This window comes from Carcharhinus amblyrhynchos, chromosome 35 (assembly GCF_965287045.1).
Source record: "Carcharhinus amblyrhynchos chromosome 35, sCarAmb.v2.hapA, whole genome shotgun sequence".
Classification (NCBI taxonomy): domain Eukaryota; kingdom Metazoa; phylum Chordata; class Chondrichthyes; order Carcharhiniformes; family Carcharhinidae; genus Carcharhinus; species Carcharhinus amblyrhynchos.
In genome coordinates this window covers 16,052,099-16,073,774 of record NC_137358.1, presented here as the reverse complement: position 1 = coordinate 16,073,774, position 21,676 = coordinate 16,052,099, and the positions used below count along the sequence as shown (strand labels likewise).

The 21,676-nt window shown below is 43.2% G+C and overlaps 1 protein-coding gene across 1 annotated transcript in view; it reads left to right on the top strand.

The window, feature by feature from the left end:
- Positions 1–21,185, top strand: part of mei1 (meiotic double-stranded break formation protein 1) — a 117,068-nt gene extending 95,883 nt beyond the window's left edge. Inside the window, exons 16-19 of the mRNA XM_080217361.1 lie at positions 5,645–5,756; positions 5,948–6,008; positions 6,203–6,297; positions 21,127–21,185. Coding sequence (XP_080073487.1) covers positions 5,645–5,756; positions 5,948–6,008; positions 6,203–6,297; positions 21,127–21,185 — 327 coding nt within the window. The remainder of the gene's footprint in view (positions 1–5,644; positions 5,757–5,947; positions 6,009–6,202; positions 6,298–21,126) is intronic.
- Positions 21,186–21,676: the final 491 nt, after the last annotated feature.

Sequence of the window (21,676 nt, the reverse complement as noted above, 5' to 3'; positions counted from 1 at the left end):
AAGATAAAGCTCTGGTAATTAAAACTGAGGTGTGTAGAAATTTCTTCTCGCAGAGAGTGGTGAATCTCTGGAGTCCTCTGCCCCAAAAGGTGGTGGAGGTTGGATCATTTATTTGTTTAAAGTATTTAAAGTGGAGGTGGATAATTATTTGATAAATCGACGAATAGAGGCTTATGACGAAACGGCACAGAAAAGGAGTCGAGGCCGGCATAGATCAGCCAATAGATCAACGGCATAGATAATTGTATTGACTGGTGGGGCAGGCTTGAAGAGCCTGGTGGCCTACTGCTTCTATTTCTTGTGCGTTCTCTGCACATTGCTTCACAAAATAGCTTCTTACAGCCTCCTTTACACAGTTCAAAACACAAAATGGCTGCTATGTTAATGTTCAATCAGTCATTGTTTCAAACAAGCAAAGATTTAATTATGTTGAGGTCCTATTCAGTCTCTTTATATCTTCTTTTCCCTTAGAAGCCTTTCAAATCTTTGAGAAGATTCATTGGACGTTCCTGGAGGACTCTTTGCAGACAGCTCTAGAGGTTTGAACAAACACAGAAAGGTGTCAGGTTTTGTCCATTCTTTCATTATGAAAAAAAATGGGGGTAATTTTGTGCGCACACTTCATCTGTGGGAAAGGACAAGTGTGCTCAAAATCCTGAGAGCACAATTTGCACCGGTGAGATCCGAATTCCAATTGGGTTAGCCTGAAACAATGCAGGACTGCAGAACGCTTATTTTAATGTGTTAACATGTCATTAGTGAGCGCACTCTCCAGAGCTTCCCCCACTTGCCTGATATTCAGCGGGCACTGGTGTGATATCATGCCATTTACAACATGTCTACAGAAGCATGAACCTGGCACTTCACCCCTGCTGGTGGGATTTCAGAGGTGAGCATTCAGGCAGCTAACACCCTCCGTGATGCGTACTGCTCAGAGGACGAGGGCCCTGGCCTGTACTTCCCTTCAGGCTCCCGGGGGCCCCTGTGTTCCTCCATAGGGTGGAGATGCTGGACTTGCTCACCTGATGAAAGAGCACTGCTTCTGAAAGCTTGTGCTACCGAGTAAACCTGTTGGACTTCAACCTAATGTTGTGAGATTTCTTGTTGTTCCTCCATGGGATGGAGGGGCAGTTGGAATGAAATCCAGAGAAGTGCTGTCATCTTTCGGCGCTGACACTTGTGGATTCTCACCAGTTCTCCATGCAGGCGAAGCTCAGGATCATGGGGTGTACGTGCTGCACCACAGTCTCCACTGCAGATGCCAGTCATAGTGTTGGCCTCGGTCGCTGCAGTGATGGCACTATCTCCTCTGATTGAAGGTGATGGGACTCCTCCATTTGGCCTTGCAGTCTGAGGAGGAGTGAATCCCTTCTTAATACTCGCAACTCTGCCTTTGTGGCTCCAGTAGCTCTGGGACTAGTTCCAGGGGCCTAGGGCTCAGCAAGGTCCTAGGCTCTGGCATTCCTCTGAGTGTCGGTTCCCTGAGACATCCCTGCTTTTACCTGCTGTGGATTATCAACTGTGAGGTGTTCAGCGATGAGTGGTCCAGAAGCCTGCCTACTTATTTGGCCCACTGAGGTGTGACTATCTGTGCTGGTGCTGGGTGTGGGTGATAGCTTCCATGGTGAGGTCAGAAGTCCTCTTCAAAACTGCTGGAGTCTGGTGGTTCCAGGAGGCACGAGGATGGTCCAACCTGTGGCGGTGGTCAGCCTGTAAGGGAAGTTACATAGTAATAATTCAGTACGTGAGACACAGAGGGAACATTCTTACTCACTTGAGACTTGAGCAATGACAGGATTTGTACTGAGGATTGTCATTTGTTTTGCTGTCCTCACTTCACTAACAACACAGGCACGCTCTTCCTCCTACTTGGATAGCTGGAGGGCCCACTCCTCAAGGTGTGTGAGGGTTTACAGCGCAGGCATGCCCCCAGCTGACTGCACCCACACACGCTTATTGTGCTGTAGTTTGCCCTGCAGTGACACAGATAAGAAGAGCCTAGGCTGGAGTGTAGACATTTAAGATGGCGGGAAAGTGGAACTAAGCAGCGACAGATCAGCCATGATCTTATTGAATGGCGGGGCAGGCTCGAAGGGCTAGATGGCCTACTCCTGCTCCTATTTCTTATGTTCTTATGTTCTTATTATGAGGGTGGCAGACATGGGGCTTGGATGGGAGCAAGAGTATGAGGAACATAACAGCTACAGGGAGAACATGGTAATTGGGGGAGGGTGAGGGGGAATCTGGTGCCTGGTATTGGCAAAGGCCAAGTTGGCTGGGTGACAGAAAGGGTTAGGTGTGAGGGAATGCAGTTAGAGACTGGGGGTGGTTCACTTACCCTGGCTGAGCGAAGAACATCATTCATCATCTTCCGGTACTGCTGCACCATCATCTTCTGCAGTGCATTAGCACTGACCAGAGCTGCCACTCCATGTTTCCCGCTGGGACTGACACTCTATCTGTTGATAAGATTTCACCCAATGCATTTAACCTCAAAAGATTTAAAAACAAATGGACCTTTAAAGCAGTTACTCATAAAAATCTGTAATATTATAATTAGATCTTTGTGACATAACCAATTATTCCAGAGAAAAGGCAGGCAGTGATTATGACCTGAAATTGTTGAACTCGTTGGATGAGTCATAGACATTGAGTCATACATTACAGAAGAGCCCATTGAGTCTGTACCAACAAAACTATACTAAATTTACACTAATCCCACTTGCCAGCACTTGGACCATAGCTGTTAATATTATTTCACATTTGCATATTTCAAGTGTTCATTCACGTGCTTTTTAAAGGCTGTGACTCTTAAGTGTCTAATGGAAAGAAGAGGTGTCCCTTCCTTGGGTTCACATTGAGCTTCACTGGAATAATTTAGAGTGCTGAGCACTTAAGAGTCAGAGTCAAATTGGAAGAGATAATTAAATTCGAGAGTGACTTGGCATTCTGGGCTATGCTTGCAAACTAAAATAAAATGATACCGCATAGGAGGCCATTTGGCCCATCATGCCTATGTGACTCTTTGGTGGGGCTATCTAATGAGACCCAACTCATTGCTTTCCCCAAATCCCTGAAAATGTTATACCTTCAAATATTTATCCAGTTCTCCTTTTGAAAGTTATCATTGAATTTGATTTCATCACCATTCCGGCAATGCATTCCTGATTACATCAACTTTGTGTAAATAAATACTTCCTCTTGTCACCTCTGATTCTTTTGCCAATTTTGTTAGATCTGTATCCTCTGGTTACCTGACCCTGCTGCCATTAGAAACGATAAGAACATACCCAACTGCATTTGGCTCCCCAGTGTAGAGCAGACTACCTTGTGAGTGAATACTGATGACTTGGAGTTGGGGACCAAGGATAGTGTATCAAAATTCGCTGATGATACTAAGATGAGGGCACAGCGAAGTGCAAAGGACACTGAAAGTCTGTAAAGAGATATAGACAGTCTGAGTGTGCAAGGGTCTGGCAGATGGGGTGCAATGTTGGTAAATGTGAGGTCAACTATTTTGATAGGAATAATAACAAAATGGATTATCATTTAAATGATAAAAAATTTACAGTATGCTGCTTTGCAGAGGGGTCTGGGTATCCTTGTGCATGAATCACAGTGTTGGTTTGCAGGTGCAGCAGGTAATTAAGAAAGCAAATGGAATTTTGTCCTTCATTGCTAGAGGGATGGAGTTTAAAAACAGGCAGTTTATGTTGCCGCTGTATAAGGTGCTGGTGAGGCCATACCTGGAGTACTGTGTACAGTTTTTTGTCTCCTTCCTTGAGAAAGAATATACTGGCACTGGAGAGGATGCAGAGATTGATTCAGGAGTTGAAAGGGTTGGTTTATGGGGAGAGACTGAGTAGACTGGGACTATACTCAGTGGAATTCAGAAGAATGAGAGACCTTATAGAAGCATATAAGATTATGGATAAGCTAGAAGCAGAGAAGTTGTTTCCACTGGCGGGTGAAACTAGAACTAGGGGGCATAGCCTCAAAATAGGGGGAAGCAGATTTAGGACTGAGTTGAGGAGGAATTTCTTCACCCAAAGGGTTGTGAGTCTGTGGAATTCCCGAGTGAAACAGTTGAGGCTACCTCATTGAATGTTTTTAAGGCAAGGATAGATAAATTTTTGAACAATAAAGGAATTGAGGGTTATGGTGAGCAGGCGGGTAAGTGGAGCTGAGTCCACGAAAAGATCAGCTTGCAGATATTATGGGCTGAACTCTTATCTACACCAACTGGGTGATGACTTTTTACTGTGTTTACCCCAGTCCAACGCCAGCACATCCACATCATGACTACTATCAACACCGCAAACTGCCAGATCCAAGTAGAGAGGATTGCGCATATCGACACAGACATCAAGTTTTTCAGACTTTTTACTGTGTTTACCCCAGTCCAACGCCGGCACATCCACATGATAACGTAACAGCAGAGCCAAGTGCTCTTTATTGACTCTATCCAGTTTTTATGGTCCTTTTTCAAATTTGATTGCTTTATTAATATGGAATTATCTGCAGAAGATTGTACCATGAGGTAGGTTTTCACCTGCATCACTTGGGCAGAGCAGATTGCCTGCCCTTTATCCACTCAGGCTGGTTTTCATTACATTGTAACCAATGGAATAAAACTTGAGCAAGCCCAACAATCAGTGAATGGTTCCGCTCTGCCACATTACTATCCAGATGTTGAAAATCTATCTCCACATTCTTTCTTTTCTGAAATGTCTTGGGAAGTACTAAAATCGCACAAAGCCCCAAACATGCATAGGCACTCACAATTTAGATGTAGCTCCACCTTTTGGTGAATCTCAGTATTTCCAAGAATCTTAAGCAATTGGAACAAAATTGTATGGTATTGCAGGTTTCATTTGCAAGATGTACCTGCTCTAGGGGTGCATAGCAATAATGGGAAGTGTTTAATAATGGTTATGTTTCTGAGCAATTTGTTTATTTTAACGGGTCTATTTTGTGCGCCTGTGTCTTATTTCTTCTGACCAGGCAGAGTGTGGATCAAGTGTGTGAAATAGTGAAAGGTACATTTTTACCTCTTCCCCCTTCTCTGTTTTGTTCCCATTTATTTTAATTGGAGTAATTTCTGAACTTTCCACTGGGCATAACATCAGATTAATCACTAGATTGGAAAAACCATCTCATCTCCCTTTCAATTGATTTTTATTCTCACCAAGCGGCTGGATATGACCTGATCTGATCGATTTACCTGCATTTTTGTAAAGTTTGCTTGAAAATCTCCAAGAGAATTACTGTGACTACGTGCTTAATATTGCAGAGCAAAAGCGTTTGATCCAGCGCTGTGTGGTGCATGCTTTTCCAATGAGTGTCAACTAAATTTATATGTCTTGAAGCCTTCATTCAACTTCTGTTATGTTTTGGACATATGAGCATAAGGATTTCACTGATATCAATGTTGGGAAGCAGAGGCAGCCCAATGTTTCCTGGTCTGCGTCATCTCTTATTACTCCTGTTTCATTGACTGACTGATGAAATAAATGACAGAGCTCCATGAAAGAATCCTGCAGTAAAGCTGTACATTTGTTAAAAGTCTGGAGATGAAATTCCTTTACTCCTACTTGTAGCCTGATTTTATGTTTAATGTTACTTCCATATTTCTTTCTAACAGAAACATTATGAAAAGACTCCCAGTGTCACAGTTATGGAGGTATTCTTTTCCATACTCAGTGTTCAGTACAGTATCTTGCCCAACACAGCCAACCTGTTTTCAATTAAACTAGGTAAGAATCTTTCAGTTCTGCCATCCTTTGCCCTTTAAGAATCTGTGCCATTGGTTAGCTATACTTTCAGCATATTTTCAGCGTCCTTTTAAATGAATTGACATGAATATACAACACCCATTCCCCATGTTTAATGTGCAGCTTTACAGAAAAACAGCCACTCTCTAAATTACTGCGTTATCTGCCTACAGCTTCCTCATCATTTATAAGGTTTACAGTTGAATTGAAGGCCAAATTCTGTTCAGGAGGCAGGTAATACAATCTTTTCTTCAAGCTGTTAGTGCTGAATTTACCTACTAAAGTTGATTACTTGTCTGCCACTGTTTAAGTTTATTTATAAGTGTCACAAGTAGGCTTATATTAAAACTGTGAAAATCCATTGTTCTTTATGCCTGGTGAGAATTTTAAAATGGAAGACATAATTTTTTAGATTTCTGTTTCATTAGAAACCCAGAATTGAATCAGGCCTGCTCAGGCTTCCTTTGTCGTATGTGTCGACTCCTGTTTTCATCGATTGAGAATGTACTGAATTATCAACATGGTGGGTTTCCTTTTCATTATCCTTTTGTTTTATTTCCTTCTCCTGCCTCACACATACTCCTATTAAGCTACGTAGACTTACCATCTTCTCATGTGTGTTCGCAATAAGGTCACATTAAGAGATTCTAAGCTTTGTATAGTTAAACATTACGTGCTCATTTTTACCCTGTATGAACATAGTTTGGGACATAACACATAACTATGAGCCAATCCTATGCTTGCTTCCACACAGGTCTCTGCCCAGTCCATGAGCTAGCCTCAGGTCATGCCTCTCTTTATAATCACACTGTGGGCAGAACTGTTTCCAAGCATTAAATCTTATTGTGCCATTAATCCAAAATGCAGAATTGTCCCAGAAATTGGCAAAGTATGATATCAGGTAGGAAAATCTGCAGTAGTGTCCTTTTCCACCATATTATACACCACTTTGTTTAAATAATTGAGAGGCATGGACTTTACATTGGATTGCTACTATCCTCCATCCCTGCTCTGGGCGAAGAGCCTAATCAATGGTGACAAATTCAGCAAAGCTAGTCAGTGCCAATGCCCTTTGAAAAGAGGAGTCACCTAGTGCCAAAAATGGGTGAGTGACCTCTTCCCCCAAGGTAAGTCACTCTTCTCATCACTCTCAACCCATACTCTCAAACCCATCATACATCCAGAAGGATCTTACTCATTGCCAGCTGAAGGAGCCGTTCACGTTCTCTCACACACACCTTCATCCACCCCATGGATCATATTGTCATCCTGTTCATGGCACCATGCAGCATCCACATGTGCCAGGAGGATCATCCTTCTCATCTGGCCTGGTGAGAATCCTGTTTGCGCTCACCCTATCTGTGTTCATGCAGGTCAAGCTGGCACAAAACTGAGAGGTCACAGACTGAAGCAATGCCGGACATCAATGTCCTCACAGACTTTAGAAATAGAGCGATGGCAGCGGCCAGCTGCTAATATGTGCCGTTCCTGGGCTGATGGTGTGATCAGTGGCATTCAACCAAGTAAGGATCTGGCAGTGCAACATCCATCAGCCAACTATGCTGAGAATGAAATCCCCTGTTCCACAGTCCTCTGCCATCACTTATCTCTCCTTGCTTTTGCAGGCACACTTGGGAAGCAGCTGGGTCTTTGACACCAGCCCCGAGGACACCGTGGAAGAGGAATCCATTCTTTGAAATTGAGGACCTTTCACTGCGCTCACCCACACCTTGCACCAGTGCAGAGACATGTGCCTTAGTGGGAGCTAGTTCTAGATTCACTTCGTGGTGAGCAGTCTGGTGAGTACATCGCACTGTCTGAACCACGACAGATGGATGCAAGGACATCCCAGATTGCCAGCACTTGGAGGACTGTTGAAGTCCAGAAACCTGCTGAAGCCAAGTTCGATGAACAAAGAAGATTACAGCACAAGAACAGGACCTTTGGTCCTCCAAGCCTGCACTGACCATGCTACCTGACTTAATTAAAACCCTCTACCCTTCCAGGGACCATATCCCTCTGTTCCCATCCTATTCATGTGTTTGTCAAGACGCCCTTAAAAGTCACTACCGTATCTCTCCCAGCAACGAGTTCCAGGCACCCACCATCCTCTGTGTAAAAAAAAATCTGCCTCCTTTAAACCTTGCCCCTCACATCTTAAACCTGTGCCCCCTAGTAATTGACCCTTCCACCCTGGGAAAAAGCTTCTGACTATCCACTCTGTCCATGCCTCTTGTAATCTTGACTTTATCAGGTCGCCCCTCAACCTATGTCATTCCAGTGAGAACAAACCTAGTTTCTCCAACCTCTCCTCACAGCTAATACCCTCCATACCAAGCAACATCCTTTTCTGTATCCTCTCCAAAGCCTCCATGTCCTTCTGGTAGTGTGGCAACCAGAATTGAACACTATATTCCAAGTGCGGCCTAACTAAGGTTCTATAAAGCTACAACATGACTTGCCAATTTTTAAACTCAATGCCTCAGCCAATGAAGGCAAGCATGCCGTATGTCTTCTTGACTACCTTCTCCACCTGCATTGCCGCTCTCAATGACTTGTGTACCTGTAACTCAGATTCCTCTGCCTATCAATACTTTTAAGGGTTCTGCCATTTACTGTATATTTTCTATCTGTATTAGACCTTCCAAAATGCATTACCTCACATTTGTCTGGATTAAACTCCATCTGCCATCTCTCCACACAAGTCTCCAACCGATCTATATCCTGCTGTATCCTCTGGTCCTCATCACTATCCGCAAATCCTCCAACCTTTGTGTTGTCCGCAAACTTACTAATCAAACCAGTTACGTTTTCCTCCAAATCGTTTATATATATATTACAAACAGCAACTGATCCCTGAGGAACGCCACTTGTCACAGCTCTCCATTCAGAAACACGCCCTTCCACTGCTACCCTGTCTTCTTTGACCAAGCCAGTTTTGTATCCACCTTGCCAGCTCACCGCTGATCCCAAGCGACTTCACCTTCTGCACCAGTCCGCCATGAGGGACTTTGTCAAAAGCCTTACTGAAGTCCTTGTAGCCAACATCTGCTACCCTACCCAGGATGAGGAGTATTTGGACTCAGCTCAACCTCATTTGATGGAGCTGTACTGACATGCTTGGGAACATCAAAAAGGGATATCCGCAGCACTCCTCAGATTACAAGGAACGATGGAGGGGTCTGTCCGCCTGAGATAATAGTGCCAGTATGCCAGCGCACCAAGGTCAACACTCATAGAATGATCCAAGATATCAGAACTTCACTGCCACAGGAGCTGCACTCCATTGCTGAGGCACTTAACAAGCATCCATCACTCAGTGCGAAAGGGGGAGGGAGCATCGCAAGCTCATGCCAGCTGCCACTTCCTCTCAACGAGTTAGCCAGGGGCCCTTAGGCACCCAAGGGGAGGAGGATCAACAGGTGCACACCCTAGGCCCATTCACCCAGGTGATTACTTTTCCTATGATCCCCAGCACCTGCAGCTTGTCAGGCTGAGGAGGGCGTCATTCCACACCGCAGGTTCCTGAAAAGAGGCCAGAGGCCTCCAGTTCTCAGTCATCCAAAAGACACTGCCAAAGTCATCGTAGTCAGCAGGCCACCTCCACTGTAGATGTCAGGGGAGCATCAAGACAGAGCATCAAGGTTAGAGTGATTGAGTTACATAATGTGGCCATAGGTGTTAATCACTTGGACTGAATGTTGGCCATAGAACATAGAACACTACAGCACAAACAGGCCCTTCAGCCCACGAGTTGCGCCGATCACATCAACACCTATCTTTAACCCCCAATCCCATAAAACCCCATATACTCATCCAGAAGTCTTTTAAAAGACCCCAGTGAGTTCGCCTCCACCACCACTGACGGCAGCTGATTCCATTCACGCACCACCCTCTGAGTGAAAAACTTACCCCAACATCACTTCTGTACTTTCCTCCCCGCACCTTAAACCTGTGTCCTCTCGTAGCGACCATTTCAACCCGGGGAAATAGCCTCTGAGAATCCACCCTATCTATTCCTCTCAACATTTTATAAACCTCTATCAGGTCGCCTCTCAACCTACGTCTCTCCAGGGAAAAGAGACCCAGTTCCCTCAACCTAACTTCATAAGGCATGCCTCCCAGTCCAGGCAACATCCTTGTAAATCTCCTCTGTACCCTTTCAATAGCTTCTACGTCTTTCCTATAGTGAGGCGACCAGAACTGCGCACAGTACTCCAAATGAGGCCTGACAAGGGTCTTATAAAGTTGCAGCATTACCTCCCGACTCCTAAACTCGATCCCTCGATTAATGTAAATGTCCCACCAACCTCCGTCCACATCATGACCGAGTGGTGACCACTCAACTGCATCCTGTACTCTCATCTCAGCTGCCGTCATTGTCCTAATCTATATTCCAAGGCTTCACAGTTTGCTTGGATCATGAAAAGTTTATTTATTAGTCACAAGTTAGGCTTACATTAACTCGGCAATGAAGTTACTATGAAATTCTTCTAGTCGTCACACGTCAGCGCCTGTTCGGGTCAGTGCACTTAACCAGCACATCTTTCAGAATGTGGGGGGAGACCAGAATACCCAGAGGAAACCCACGCAGACGAGGGGAGAAAGTACAAACTCCACGCAAGCAGTGACCCAAGCCAGGAATCAAACCTGGGTCCCTGGCACTGTGAAGTAGCAGTGCTAACCGTGAGGGTGACATTTCAAAGAACAAAGAAAATTACAGCATAGGAACGGGCACTTCAGCCCTCCAAGCCTTCTCCGACCATGCTGCCTGACTTAACTAAAATCCCCTACCCTTCTGGGGACCATATCCTTCCATTCCCTTCCTATTCATGATAGGATTTCAGTGTTAAATAATTTAAGGGACAAGGAATGCACCCCTCCTTCAGTGTTTCACGGCCACCTTTTCCAAGAGGATCCTCAAGCTAGCCAAATGATTCTGCAACACCGTAGCGCTTATACAAGTTTGAGGTATGCATGGCGGTTAACAGTGGAGGAGCAATTATTTCTATTTTGAGTAACTCAATAATCAGCTAAACTAAATCAAATAAATTGGGGACAAATCAAAGGGGCAGTCCCTTAAAAGGATACTGCCTGAAACAAAAATCAAATCACAAATGAAACTTTAAAATGTTAAGTCAAAGAGGAACAATCATAGACACATTTAAAGCTGAGACCTGCTGAGATTTTCCAGTATTTTCTATTTTTGTTTCAGATTCCAGCATCCACAATATTTTGCTTTTATCATATATGTGAAGGCTATCTGTCTGTTTAGCAGTTCCCATTGTCTCGATAGAATCGCTGTTCCTTAAAGTCCAAACAGTTCAAATTTTTCATGATTTCCTTTCAAGAGAATCCCTGTTTGAAGTGAACCTTCACATTCCCAGGTTGAAATTCCATACAACCAGTCTGCAGTGCAATTCATATGGAAACTTTTCAGAAAAGTGATCAACTTGTGGTATCAGATATTGGGTGTCATGTGGTAGCTATTTTTGATCAGTGTCTTTTTTAATAGGTGTTTAGTTTAGACGGCTGTGGTGAAGGCAAAAGGCGGGGAATTATAGGCCAGTTAGTTTAACGTCTGTGGTAGGTAAAATGTTAGAATCCGTCATTAAGGAGGAAATTGCGAGGCATCTTGAAGGGAATTGCTTGATAGGGCAGACGCAACACGGTTTCATTAAAGGGAAGTCGTGTCTGACAAATTTACTGGAGTTCTATGAGAATGTGTCTAGGGCAGTGGATAGAGGAGAGCCGGTGGATGTGGTCTTTCTGGATTTTCAGAAGGCGTTTGACAAGGTACCTCACAAGAGGTTATTGCAGAAGGTCAGGGGACATGGAGTTGGGGGTAGGGTGTTAGCGTGGATAGAGGATTGGTTGTCAAATAGGAGGCAGAGAGTGGGGGTCAGTGGGTGCTATTCGGATTGGCGGTTGGTGACTAGTGGGGTGCCCCAGGGGTCGGTGCTGGGGCCTCAGCTATTTACCATTTATATAGATGATCTGGAGGAGGGAACCGAGTGTAGGGTGTCGAAATTTGCTGATGACACCAAGATTTGGGGAAAGGCAAATTGTGCGGAGGGTGTGGAGAGTCTGCAGAAGGATCAAGATAGGCTGGGCGAATGGGCCAGGAAATGGCAAATGGAATTTAATGTTGGCAAGTGTGAGGTGGTCCACTTTGGTAGGAAGAATGGTAGGAAGGACTATTACGTGGCGAAAAACTGCAGCAGGCGACGGTGCAGAGGGACCTCGGGGTCCTTGTGCTTGAGTCGCAAAAACCCAGCTTGCAGGTGCAGCAGGTGGTCAGGAAGGCAAATGGGATGCTGGCCTTCATAGCGAGGGGGATTGAATATAAAAGTAGGGAGGTCTTGCTGCAGCTGTATAGGGCATTGTTGAGGCCGCAGCTGGAGTACTGTGTGCAGTTTTGGGCGCCGCACCTGCGCAAGGATATTTTGGCCTTGGATGGAGTGCAGAGGAGGTTTACTAGGCTGATACTGGAGTTGAGGGGGTTGAGCTATGAGGAGAGGCTGAATAAACTAGGCTTGTACTCGTTAGAGTTTAGAAGAATGAGGGGAGATCTCATTGAGACGTATAAGATGATGAATGGGATGGATAGGATAGAGGTGGAGAGACTCTTCCCGCTCAAAAAAGACAGTAGGACTAGGGGGCACAGCCTCAAGATAAAGAGGAGGCGGTTTAGAACGGAGTTGAGGAGGAACTTCTTCACTCAAAGGGTGGTGAATCTCTGGAATTGATGGGTTCTTGATAAGAGAGGGGATTAAGGGTTATGGGGAGAGGGCGGGAAAGTGGAACTGAGCCACGACAGATCAGCCATGATCTTATTGAATGGTGGGGCAGGCTCGAAGGGCTAGATGGCCTACTCCTGCTCCTATTTCTTATGTTCTTATGAAGTTGTAGGTAGTTTTTTTCTCAGTCACAGTTTCCTATCATGACAGTTTTTACAGCGCGTAAGATTTTGTCCATCATGTTTGAGTTTGCTGTCTGCCTTTTCCCTTTATACCAGAGTTTTTCCCTTTCATCAATGGATTAGTTGTGGTGGAAGTAATGTGTGTCCTCATCTCTCTCCACCCCACAGATTTCGATTGTCAGCTGGCTTCTCCACAGAATCACCTGTTGTTTCCCACTCTCAATGCATTTGGAAAGCTGTCTTAACTAGAGCACCAATTTTGAATGCAGAGTTGAAGAGTGATATGCAAATTGTCTCTGGACCAAAAAATAGCTTAGATCTTATGATATTGGCCACAGGCAGGGACACACCAACCAGAAAATTCCCACTGTGCATGTAAAGATAAGATAGACAGTTTATGAGGGAACATTCTGTGATGAAATAACCCTTCGTCAAATTTTCGATCCAGTTCCTGAAGTTTTAAAACTCTTCATCTTTTAGTTCTGCCAGGACTTCGCCTTTTCCCCTTCCTCTGCTTTCAATAGCAATTCAGACTGTTTTGCTTCTTTTTCCTGTTCAAACTGTTTTAATCCTGAGCTCTTTGTTCCACTGTGATTACTTCTCTCCCTCTCTTTCTCTCGCCTCTTGTCACCCTCTGTCTTTTGCTTCTAATCCAAGTTGCTCCATTTGTATCTGAATTCTAGCCAATTACAGTGCTTCTGACTGTGATCCTGACAATTATAAATGCTGAACTATCACTGTAGTTATCTAAGTCTTCCTTGCCCCTTCAGGTGTAGGCAACTGCAGTTGGAATACCAATTCCAAAAGCTTCGCATTAGTTACCTTTTGTAAACAACCGTGACTCCACACCCAGGAAATCTTTAGCCACTGTAAGAGCTATTTTCCACAAGGTACTCCCTATTTAGACTAACTGAATGCAACACCTGAAAAGAAAAACAACACCAGTACTCAACGCAGATTGAATTTGAATTCAATAATCCTAAACCAAATGAAGAATTTAGTTTTTAAGCCTGCAGGAATCCCCCCAGTTTTTTTAGGAACCAGACCAGAAACACCAAGATATGTTATGAAGTTAGACTAGACCCTTTTTAAAAATATTTTGGCATTAGTGTGAGGATATGGTGTTTCACTCCACGTTAAGTTTTTATAAAAACATTTTAGTTTTAACAATGCAGTATAACCACAATGAATAATTAGCTTAATTTTTAATATACTCAAACATGACAAGATACACTTCTTAACTGCTAACCTATCTCTATTAGTTCCAATTTAAGCAATATTCCTCTTATAGACTCAAATTCCTCTTCAAAACCAGTTAGTAGGCAACACAGATTTGGGTGTTCTTAGTTGTTAACCATTTAAACACCTCTCGAGAAACAGAAACTCCTTTCAGGACAATGCAGATATTGCTTGTTTTCCGTATAAGCTTAGCTCTTCCCATTAGTACATGACTCGTTCTTGTCAATCAACCTAATCAAAACTCTACTTTGAAACAGCAGGGGCAAAGCCAGAAATAAACAAAAAATGTATTAACTCAGATTAAAACAAATACATCCCTAGCCAAAATCAGTTATTAACCTGCATTCTCAGCATGTGAGCTGCCTGGTGCAGACAAATTGGAACCATGTAAACAGAGCTGAATTTTAAACATACCCTTTATAACAAACATGATTTTTAAAATTTCTTAAAGGGACAGTATCGTCACACAGATCAACACTTCTAATTCTGCTGTTGACTATCTGCTATGTCTTGTCCCATTCTTGCTTGATGTCTGTTAATCCTCCTAATGCTTTGAAATATTTTAATACTATGTAGGCTGCCATGGGCAGAACCTGCATTTATATAGTGTTTTTAATGAAATGAAAGGTTTCAAGGCAATTAAAAATATATTTGATAGTTTAGAATGACATGGGGAAAAATATGTGGAAAGAGAAGTGAGATTTATTTTTTTCCTCAGTTGTACAGTTTATTTGCTGTGCTGTTTTTGCTTCCAGTTTCCTTCCCTAATCTTTAGCCTTCATGCTGAACTGTGGCCCCACAGTTAGTGGCAGCCCCTGAATAGTTTGCCAAGTGAGTATGATTTGTCTGATCCAATTGTGTATTGACACACAGTTGAACCAAGCCAAACAGCACAGCCAAGCTCCGTGCTTTTGTCTACGGTCCACAAATGCAAGAACAACTACATAACAATTGAGCAGCAATCCTGACTGATTCTGTCCTGTTCTTCTCTGAGCATCTTGGTGTGAATTGTAGCTGCTGAACTGTCGTTCTTGTTTGTTTAACTAACTTGCAAACAGTTTTCTTTCTTTACAATTGTCTGGTTAAGTAGGATTAAGATTAAAAAGCATGGTTGTTTTCAAAAAAAGTGGCATGAACAAGCTGGGCTGAAGGGCCTGCTTCCATGCTGTAAACCTCTATGACTCTTAAAGCAATGAAGTTTTTCATTTTTTTTATTTGTTCCTGTTTTAGATCTGGATAGTATATCTGCGCTTTTTGCAAAGTGTATTCCACACCTGAACTACACGTTTTTAGATGCTATATCCGTGCTTTCAGAAAGCTTGGACATAATTGGAATAGATGAAGACCTTCTAAACCATCATCATTGTCTTTTAGTAATATTGTACCTGGCTCATATGTATGAAGACAGGTGAGAGGTTTTAGGAAAAGATTCTACAGCTTTTACTAAAGAAATGATACACTGCCAGAGTAGATGTGATTAAACCAAGCGGTTACCTGATTTTGTCATAGGTGTTAGCGTCTAATAGATGATCTTGAAGTTTCCACCTGGTAACCAATTCCATTATTTTTCATGTAATTGAAGTATTTTTCTGATTGGTTTAGTTTTATTTGAAATAGCACCATATTGGTCTGTCTCCAATGTAGTGAGACCAGTATTTGTTTATTCTTTCATATAACCATTGCACCACAACTCTTTTCTCCTAGTCACCCTGCTAAATATGAAGAGGTAATTTTTTTCTCTATTTCACTTTTTTGAGTATTTGTTAATCTATCATTTGAATTTGTTAATTGTAGGAATGTAATTATCCTGCAGCTTCAGCATTACAGCTGCATTTATTTGCTGCAGGACGTTATTGAAAAACTTTTCATCTTTTTCTTTGTGCACTGATGTACAGTGTGCCTCAGGGCTACAATCCTTGTTATATTGTGTTCTGTATATGTTAGCGGTAGAGGTCTTGTGGCACAATGAACAGCGTCCCTTCATCTGAGATTTGGGTTCAAGTCACGCTCCAGGACTTGTTAACCAAGGGAAGTGCGTTCATAAAGCAGCCGAACAATTTGAGTGTCAGCCTGCAAAAACTTTCTAATATGCCAGTGGCAGATTATGAGAGTTGGAGAGACCCCCCCTGCCCAGGAGCACCAGTATTATTTTCTCTACCTGTCTGGCTCAGCACCCATCTGTGCCGCCTGACCATATGTCAGATGCTGCCCCTGCAGTGACGCATGTGCAGCAGCCCACATTAGCAAGTCCATGCCAAAGACAGAAGCAGGTGAGTGCATATACAATGAAGCAGGCTGCTTCCACCTCATACTCAAGCACAGCAGCACCATATCAGAGTTTGTGTGAACACAAGGCTGGACATGGTGGGTCACTTAGGTTAAGTTGTCTCTTTTATGCCCCAGATATTTTTTGCAATAGTGATAACTTCAGTCAGATTTGTGTTTTCAAAGCTTATTGGGAAAAGTGAAATTAAGGATGGATGCAGGACTTGATGCAGAAGCATGTTTAGTGATGAGGAGTAGTGATTGCTGCAGAGATCCCATTCTCAATGCCTTTGCATGGCAGTTGAATTTTTCAGATGAGTGCTTGCTGGAGAACCCCTGTTTCTAGTGGAAGGTGACTTCCAGAATCATCTATTCAAATGAAACATTGTTGAATTAACCTGGTCCTGTGGCTTTGCTAGCCTGCCTATCACTGTGAGCCCTGGGGTGGCATGCTGGTCATCTTTCAATGCCTGTACACTAGGATCCTCTGCAACTCCACCTTCATCCTCCTCTTCTTTCTATTTCCTTTCCTCTTCCTAAGAAGAATGGCACAAGTCCTCCTCTCCTTTCAGCTGCAAGACTTTGTTGTAATGTGTAGCTTGCAGGAGACACTCTGTTAGCTTTTACTGGAGGGCACCACGCAAATGGTTAAAACAACATGGCAGTCCTTCAATTATAGAACCCTACAGTGCAGAAGGAGGCCCTTCGCATCTGCACCGAACACAATCCCATCCAGGCCCTACTCCCATATCTCTACATATTGTACCCACTAATCCCTCTAACCTACACATCCCTGGACATGAAGGGGCAATTTTTTAGCATGGCCAATCAACCTAACCCGCACATGTTTGGACTGTGGGAGGAAACCGGAGCACCCGGAGGAAACACACGCAGACACGAGGAGAATGTGCAAACTCCACACAGACAGTGACCCGAGCCAGGAATCGAACTCAGGACTCTGGAGCTGTGAAGCAGCAGTGCTAACCACTGTGCTAACCACTGTGCTACTGTGCTGCCCATGATGCCAATGATCTGTTTAGTGCAGGTTCATGTAAATGGCTGGTTACAGTACCTGGGTGTCAGGAGCCATCTTTCAGATGTTAACATTTATCCCTCAGCAGACACGGGGCTTGGATTTTGTCCCAAAGTCTACGGCAGCTGGGACCCTGGCAGGCTGAAAGAATTATGAAAGTTGCCTAGTGACCAAGCTCAGATCTACAAGGCATGTTTTCTGTTATCACAGACTAGTTGGATGTCTGATTAGTGGAAGCCTTTTTTATACAGGAATTTGGCTGGTTGGTTCCATGGGTACCATTATTGACTCCCTAGACCTATGGAAATCCATCATTAGCCACAAAACCTGCGCTGGACCATCAGATTGGATGTATTGTTCTGGGCTTCAAAATCTAGTATCCATGACATCCTTGTGTGGTGAACTGCTGACTGAGAGATCCCATCCAGGTCCAAGCTGATGCCCAGATTAATTGGTAATACCTCAAAATAACATTGACTTTGACAGCTGCAACTAGGGGACTGCCACAGGGCTGATGAGGTATCAGCTCGTTGTAGTGCAGAGCATAAACTGGATCATCTGCCTAGAGAGGTGCAATTTCTGAAGGCTCTGGTTTTTGGATTTGATGATAAATAACTCCTGAGCACTGCACCCAGTGCCTTGGATAACATCATCTTCCCTTTGCAGCCTCTGCCTGTACTGCTTCTATTCTTCTGCCCGGCAGGATAGTTTTGTTGAAGCTCTTTCTAGCTACTCTGTCTGCTATCAGTACAGGATTGGAGTACAGAAATAAATAAGTTTTGCTACAATTGTACAGGGCTTTAGTAATCCCACATCGAGAATACTATGTGCAGTTTTAGTCTCCATGTTTAAGGAAGGACATAGTTGTATTGGAGATGGTATGGAGAGGCTTATGAAATTGGCCCCTGGTGTCAGAGATTTGTCCTAATTTGTAGGATATCTGTCTAATTTGGCCGCTCAACTGTTAGTCTACTTGTAATCCTTACAAATGCAAACTGACTAGTTCGGTTTGATGACAGGAACAATGGGAATGGCCGGCCCACAGTGCAAACTGCACTGGGCTTATGATGCCCAGACCTTAAAGGTGTTAAGTTCTGCTTCTATCTTTTCCAGCATGGAATAAGAGAGATCTTTGATTTGATTTGATTTATTATTGTCATGTGTATTACATAGAATAAGAAGTATTGTTTCTTGCATGCTATACGGACAAAGCATACTGTTCATAGAGAAGGAAAGGAGAGAGTGCAGAATGTTGTGTTACAGTCATAGCTAGGGTGTACAGAAAGGCCGGTAATACTTTAGCGTGGATTCGGGGTCTTCACATGTCTCAGCCTGGAACCTCTTTATTTTTCCTTGTATTTCTTGGAAAACCTTGGATGACTTTGTACAGTCCTCCCTCACTCAGTTTGAAACTCTATCCAGTTCAACTTAATATGTTGGAACAAGCCACTCCCATCTGGACATCACCCTTGTCCAAATATGACAAGCAGGACTGATTGCTGTTCATAAGCTACTGGAGTCATTGTCGTCCCTTGATTTTAAGCACCTCTTCCTTTCCTAACCTAGCTATGGTATTTTCCAACCTCAGTGATTGAATCCTGTCCAGTAGTTAATGATACATTTATTCCCCAATGAAAGTTGCTGAAGCCCCAGTATCGACTTCCATTTTCAAAGGATGTGCATTCACTCACAGTACCATGGTTACTGGGGCCACTTTGCCCATGTCAATGTGGTCCAGTGTTAATATGTTAATATGACTAGCACTCACCCACACTGGCATTTTCTCCCTTCCCGAGCTGGGCAAGCTCTGCTTGCTCCTACATTCATGCCTCAGGTGGCCTCTTCAACAGCACCTGAAACACTCCACATCCTGAAACCTGTACTTCTCTAAGCATGTTTGATTGAAATGGTGGGTTTACCCCAGTTTCACACTTCAATCTTCTGTTCTCTGTTTGAATAGGCACTCTCAACTCTGATGCTGCTGCTGCCATTTGTGGCCCCTCTTCCTAATCAGTGGATCACGCCTTCGGGGATGTTTTACTATTTTTGAGCGCCATTTTCTGCAATTTCTACGGGCAAATTTCTTTCCATAGCCTTTCTTAAGTCAAACTCAGACTCTGCTAGATATTCTAATCAGTATTCTGTAAACTGTGTGTGCTGTTATATGCTCTGTCTGAGACCAGAACTTTCCACTCACCTGACGAAGGGGCAAACCCCAAAAGCCTGTGGGTTTACTATCAAATAAACTGGTTTGGACTTTAACCTGGTGTTGTGAGACTTCTTACTGTGCACACAACATATTTGACAGATTCTCCAGGGGCCCTCCCTGTCAAATTAAATTTACATCTCTGAACAATGATAGAGGGTTTCAGATAATGATGATTCCTGCCCAACTCCATGGTGAATGATTTTGAATCAGGAGCTTCTGGATTCTATGGAAAAGGAGCACATAGCCAATTTTTATTCAACTATGCCTGGGTGTTGCAAGCTGTGAGTGAGCAAGATAGTCCATTGTGATTTTTCGCCTTGGTTTGCTCTAAAGTAATAATGCATTCATTCTATGTATTGAAGGCGACCTTCTTTGTTCTCGTTAAGTGGTTCGAACTTTTCAAAAAATTAAATCAAAGTGGGAAAATGTTTCTTTTCTTGTTTGGTACAATGGAGTGTCAGATTTTTCTCTCGTCACCAATGTAGCAACAAAAACTCCAGGCGATCAACAGCAGGTGGAGTAATAGCTATTTATTTAAAGGGGAAAAAATCTATTTGCAAGGAATTATTTACAAGCTAAGTAACAGCAAATGCAGAACTAAACACAACTGCACAGTGCTGCCTCACAGTGCTAGGAACCTGGGTTCAATTCCAGCCTCGGATGCCTGTCTGCGTGGAGTTTGCATATTCTTCCTTTGTCTACATGTGTTTCCTCCTGCTGCTACGGTTTCTTCCCAAATCTGAAAGGTGAGCAGATTAGGTGGATTGCCAATCCTAAATTGTCCAGTAAATGTGTGAAGTTATGGGGATAGGGCTTGGGTGGGATTGTTGTCGGTGCGGGCTGGATGGGCTGAAAGGCCTCTCTGCGCTGTTGGGATTCTATGGACCCATTGCCCATGCTACAGATGCAGGTTTCAGAATCTGCCCTCAGTTCCAATTCACACAGACTTAAATCCTATTGGTCAGGAGGTCACATGGTCCTCGAGATTTGCCGAAACAAGATCACATGATTTCCGAGATCATCGTGACAAAAAGATACCTGAAAATTGAAAACAAGCTAAATGGCTGACAGACCCAGGAGGAGTAAACTCAATTATGGCAGGAGCCTAAAACTATCGTGACAGCCAACTGTTTACACGCAGCATTTCTATTCAAAAATATTTACATATGGATTTGCAAAATGACTGTTTACATAGCAGCTTCAGTGATAAATTCGACATAAGCATGAAAACACTTGCAGAAATACTGTGTTGAAAAGGAAGTATGCAGCATGTGCAGTTTAATTTTTATACATCCATGTTTATGTGAAATGTTGATGGATATTGGCTGAAGGGCTGCACATGGCCTACAGTTTACTGCTCTGTGGTTTAACCAGTAATACATCAACTCCAAGAAACAATTTATTTGCCTTTTAATGTTTAGGCCCTGAAATATGTGTAAATATTAGTGTATAAATATTTAATGCATTGGTACCTAATTTTCTTAACTGCTATTTTAGCAGAGATAGTTTGTTTAGATATATAGGCTAAACCTCTCAACATAATTTCAAAGTCTTAGACATTGAGGCTTGAATTAAATCAATATGATATGGCTACCTGGCAGTTCAAGATCAGGTACATGTATTTGAAGTACTTGAATATGTATATTTTGGAATGTTTCATGTTTTGTTTCTTTGTTTCCTTTAGGTATTTTTCAGAAGGCCATTTATTCACAGCTGTCAGTAGCTTCTTACATACGGCCTTAGATCGAGGGCATTCACTTCCACCCTATGTTCTCAGAGCGGCAATCTACCTGTTGTCTGCATGTCAAGAAAAGTGCAGCAGACTAGACTGGGTAGATGGATGTTTTTGTTGTTTACTGTGACTGTAATTGATTCTTATGTGACCTTGCTATATATAATTCTTTTGCACAGGTCCAAACTGAGTAATTTGCTAAAAGAAAAATGCTCAAGATTTATGGTCAGATAACAATGGAGGAAGTACTACCAGGGCCAGGGACTGATTTTTTTTTCAAACGTAGAATCCAAAATTTTAGAGCATAATGATTTTTGTGAATGGCTCTGACCTCCTCTTCTCCTATCCCACACGTGCTGTCTCGCTTACGTGCTCTCTCTCTCCCCCTCCCTCTCTCTCTTTCTCTAACACCACATTTTACCACCCTATTTTACCATTTTGATTCTATGTGCTGGGTGGACTTGAAACAGATCCGACTTTTAGACCTATTCCCAGACACTCC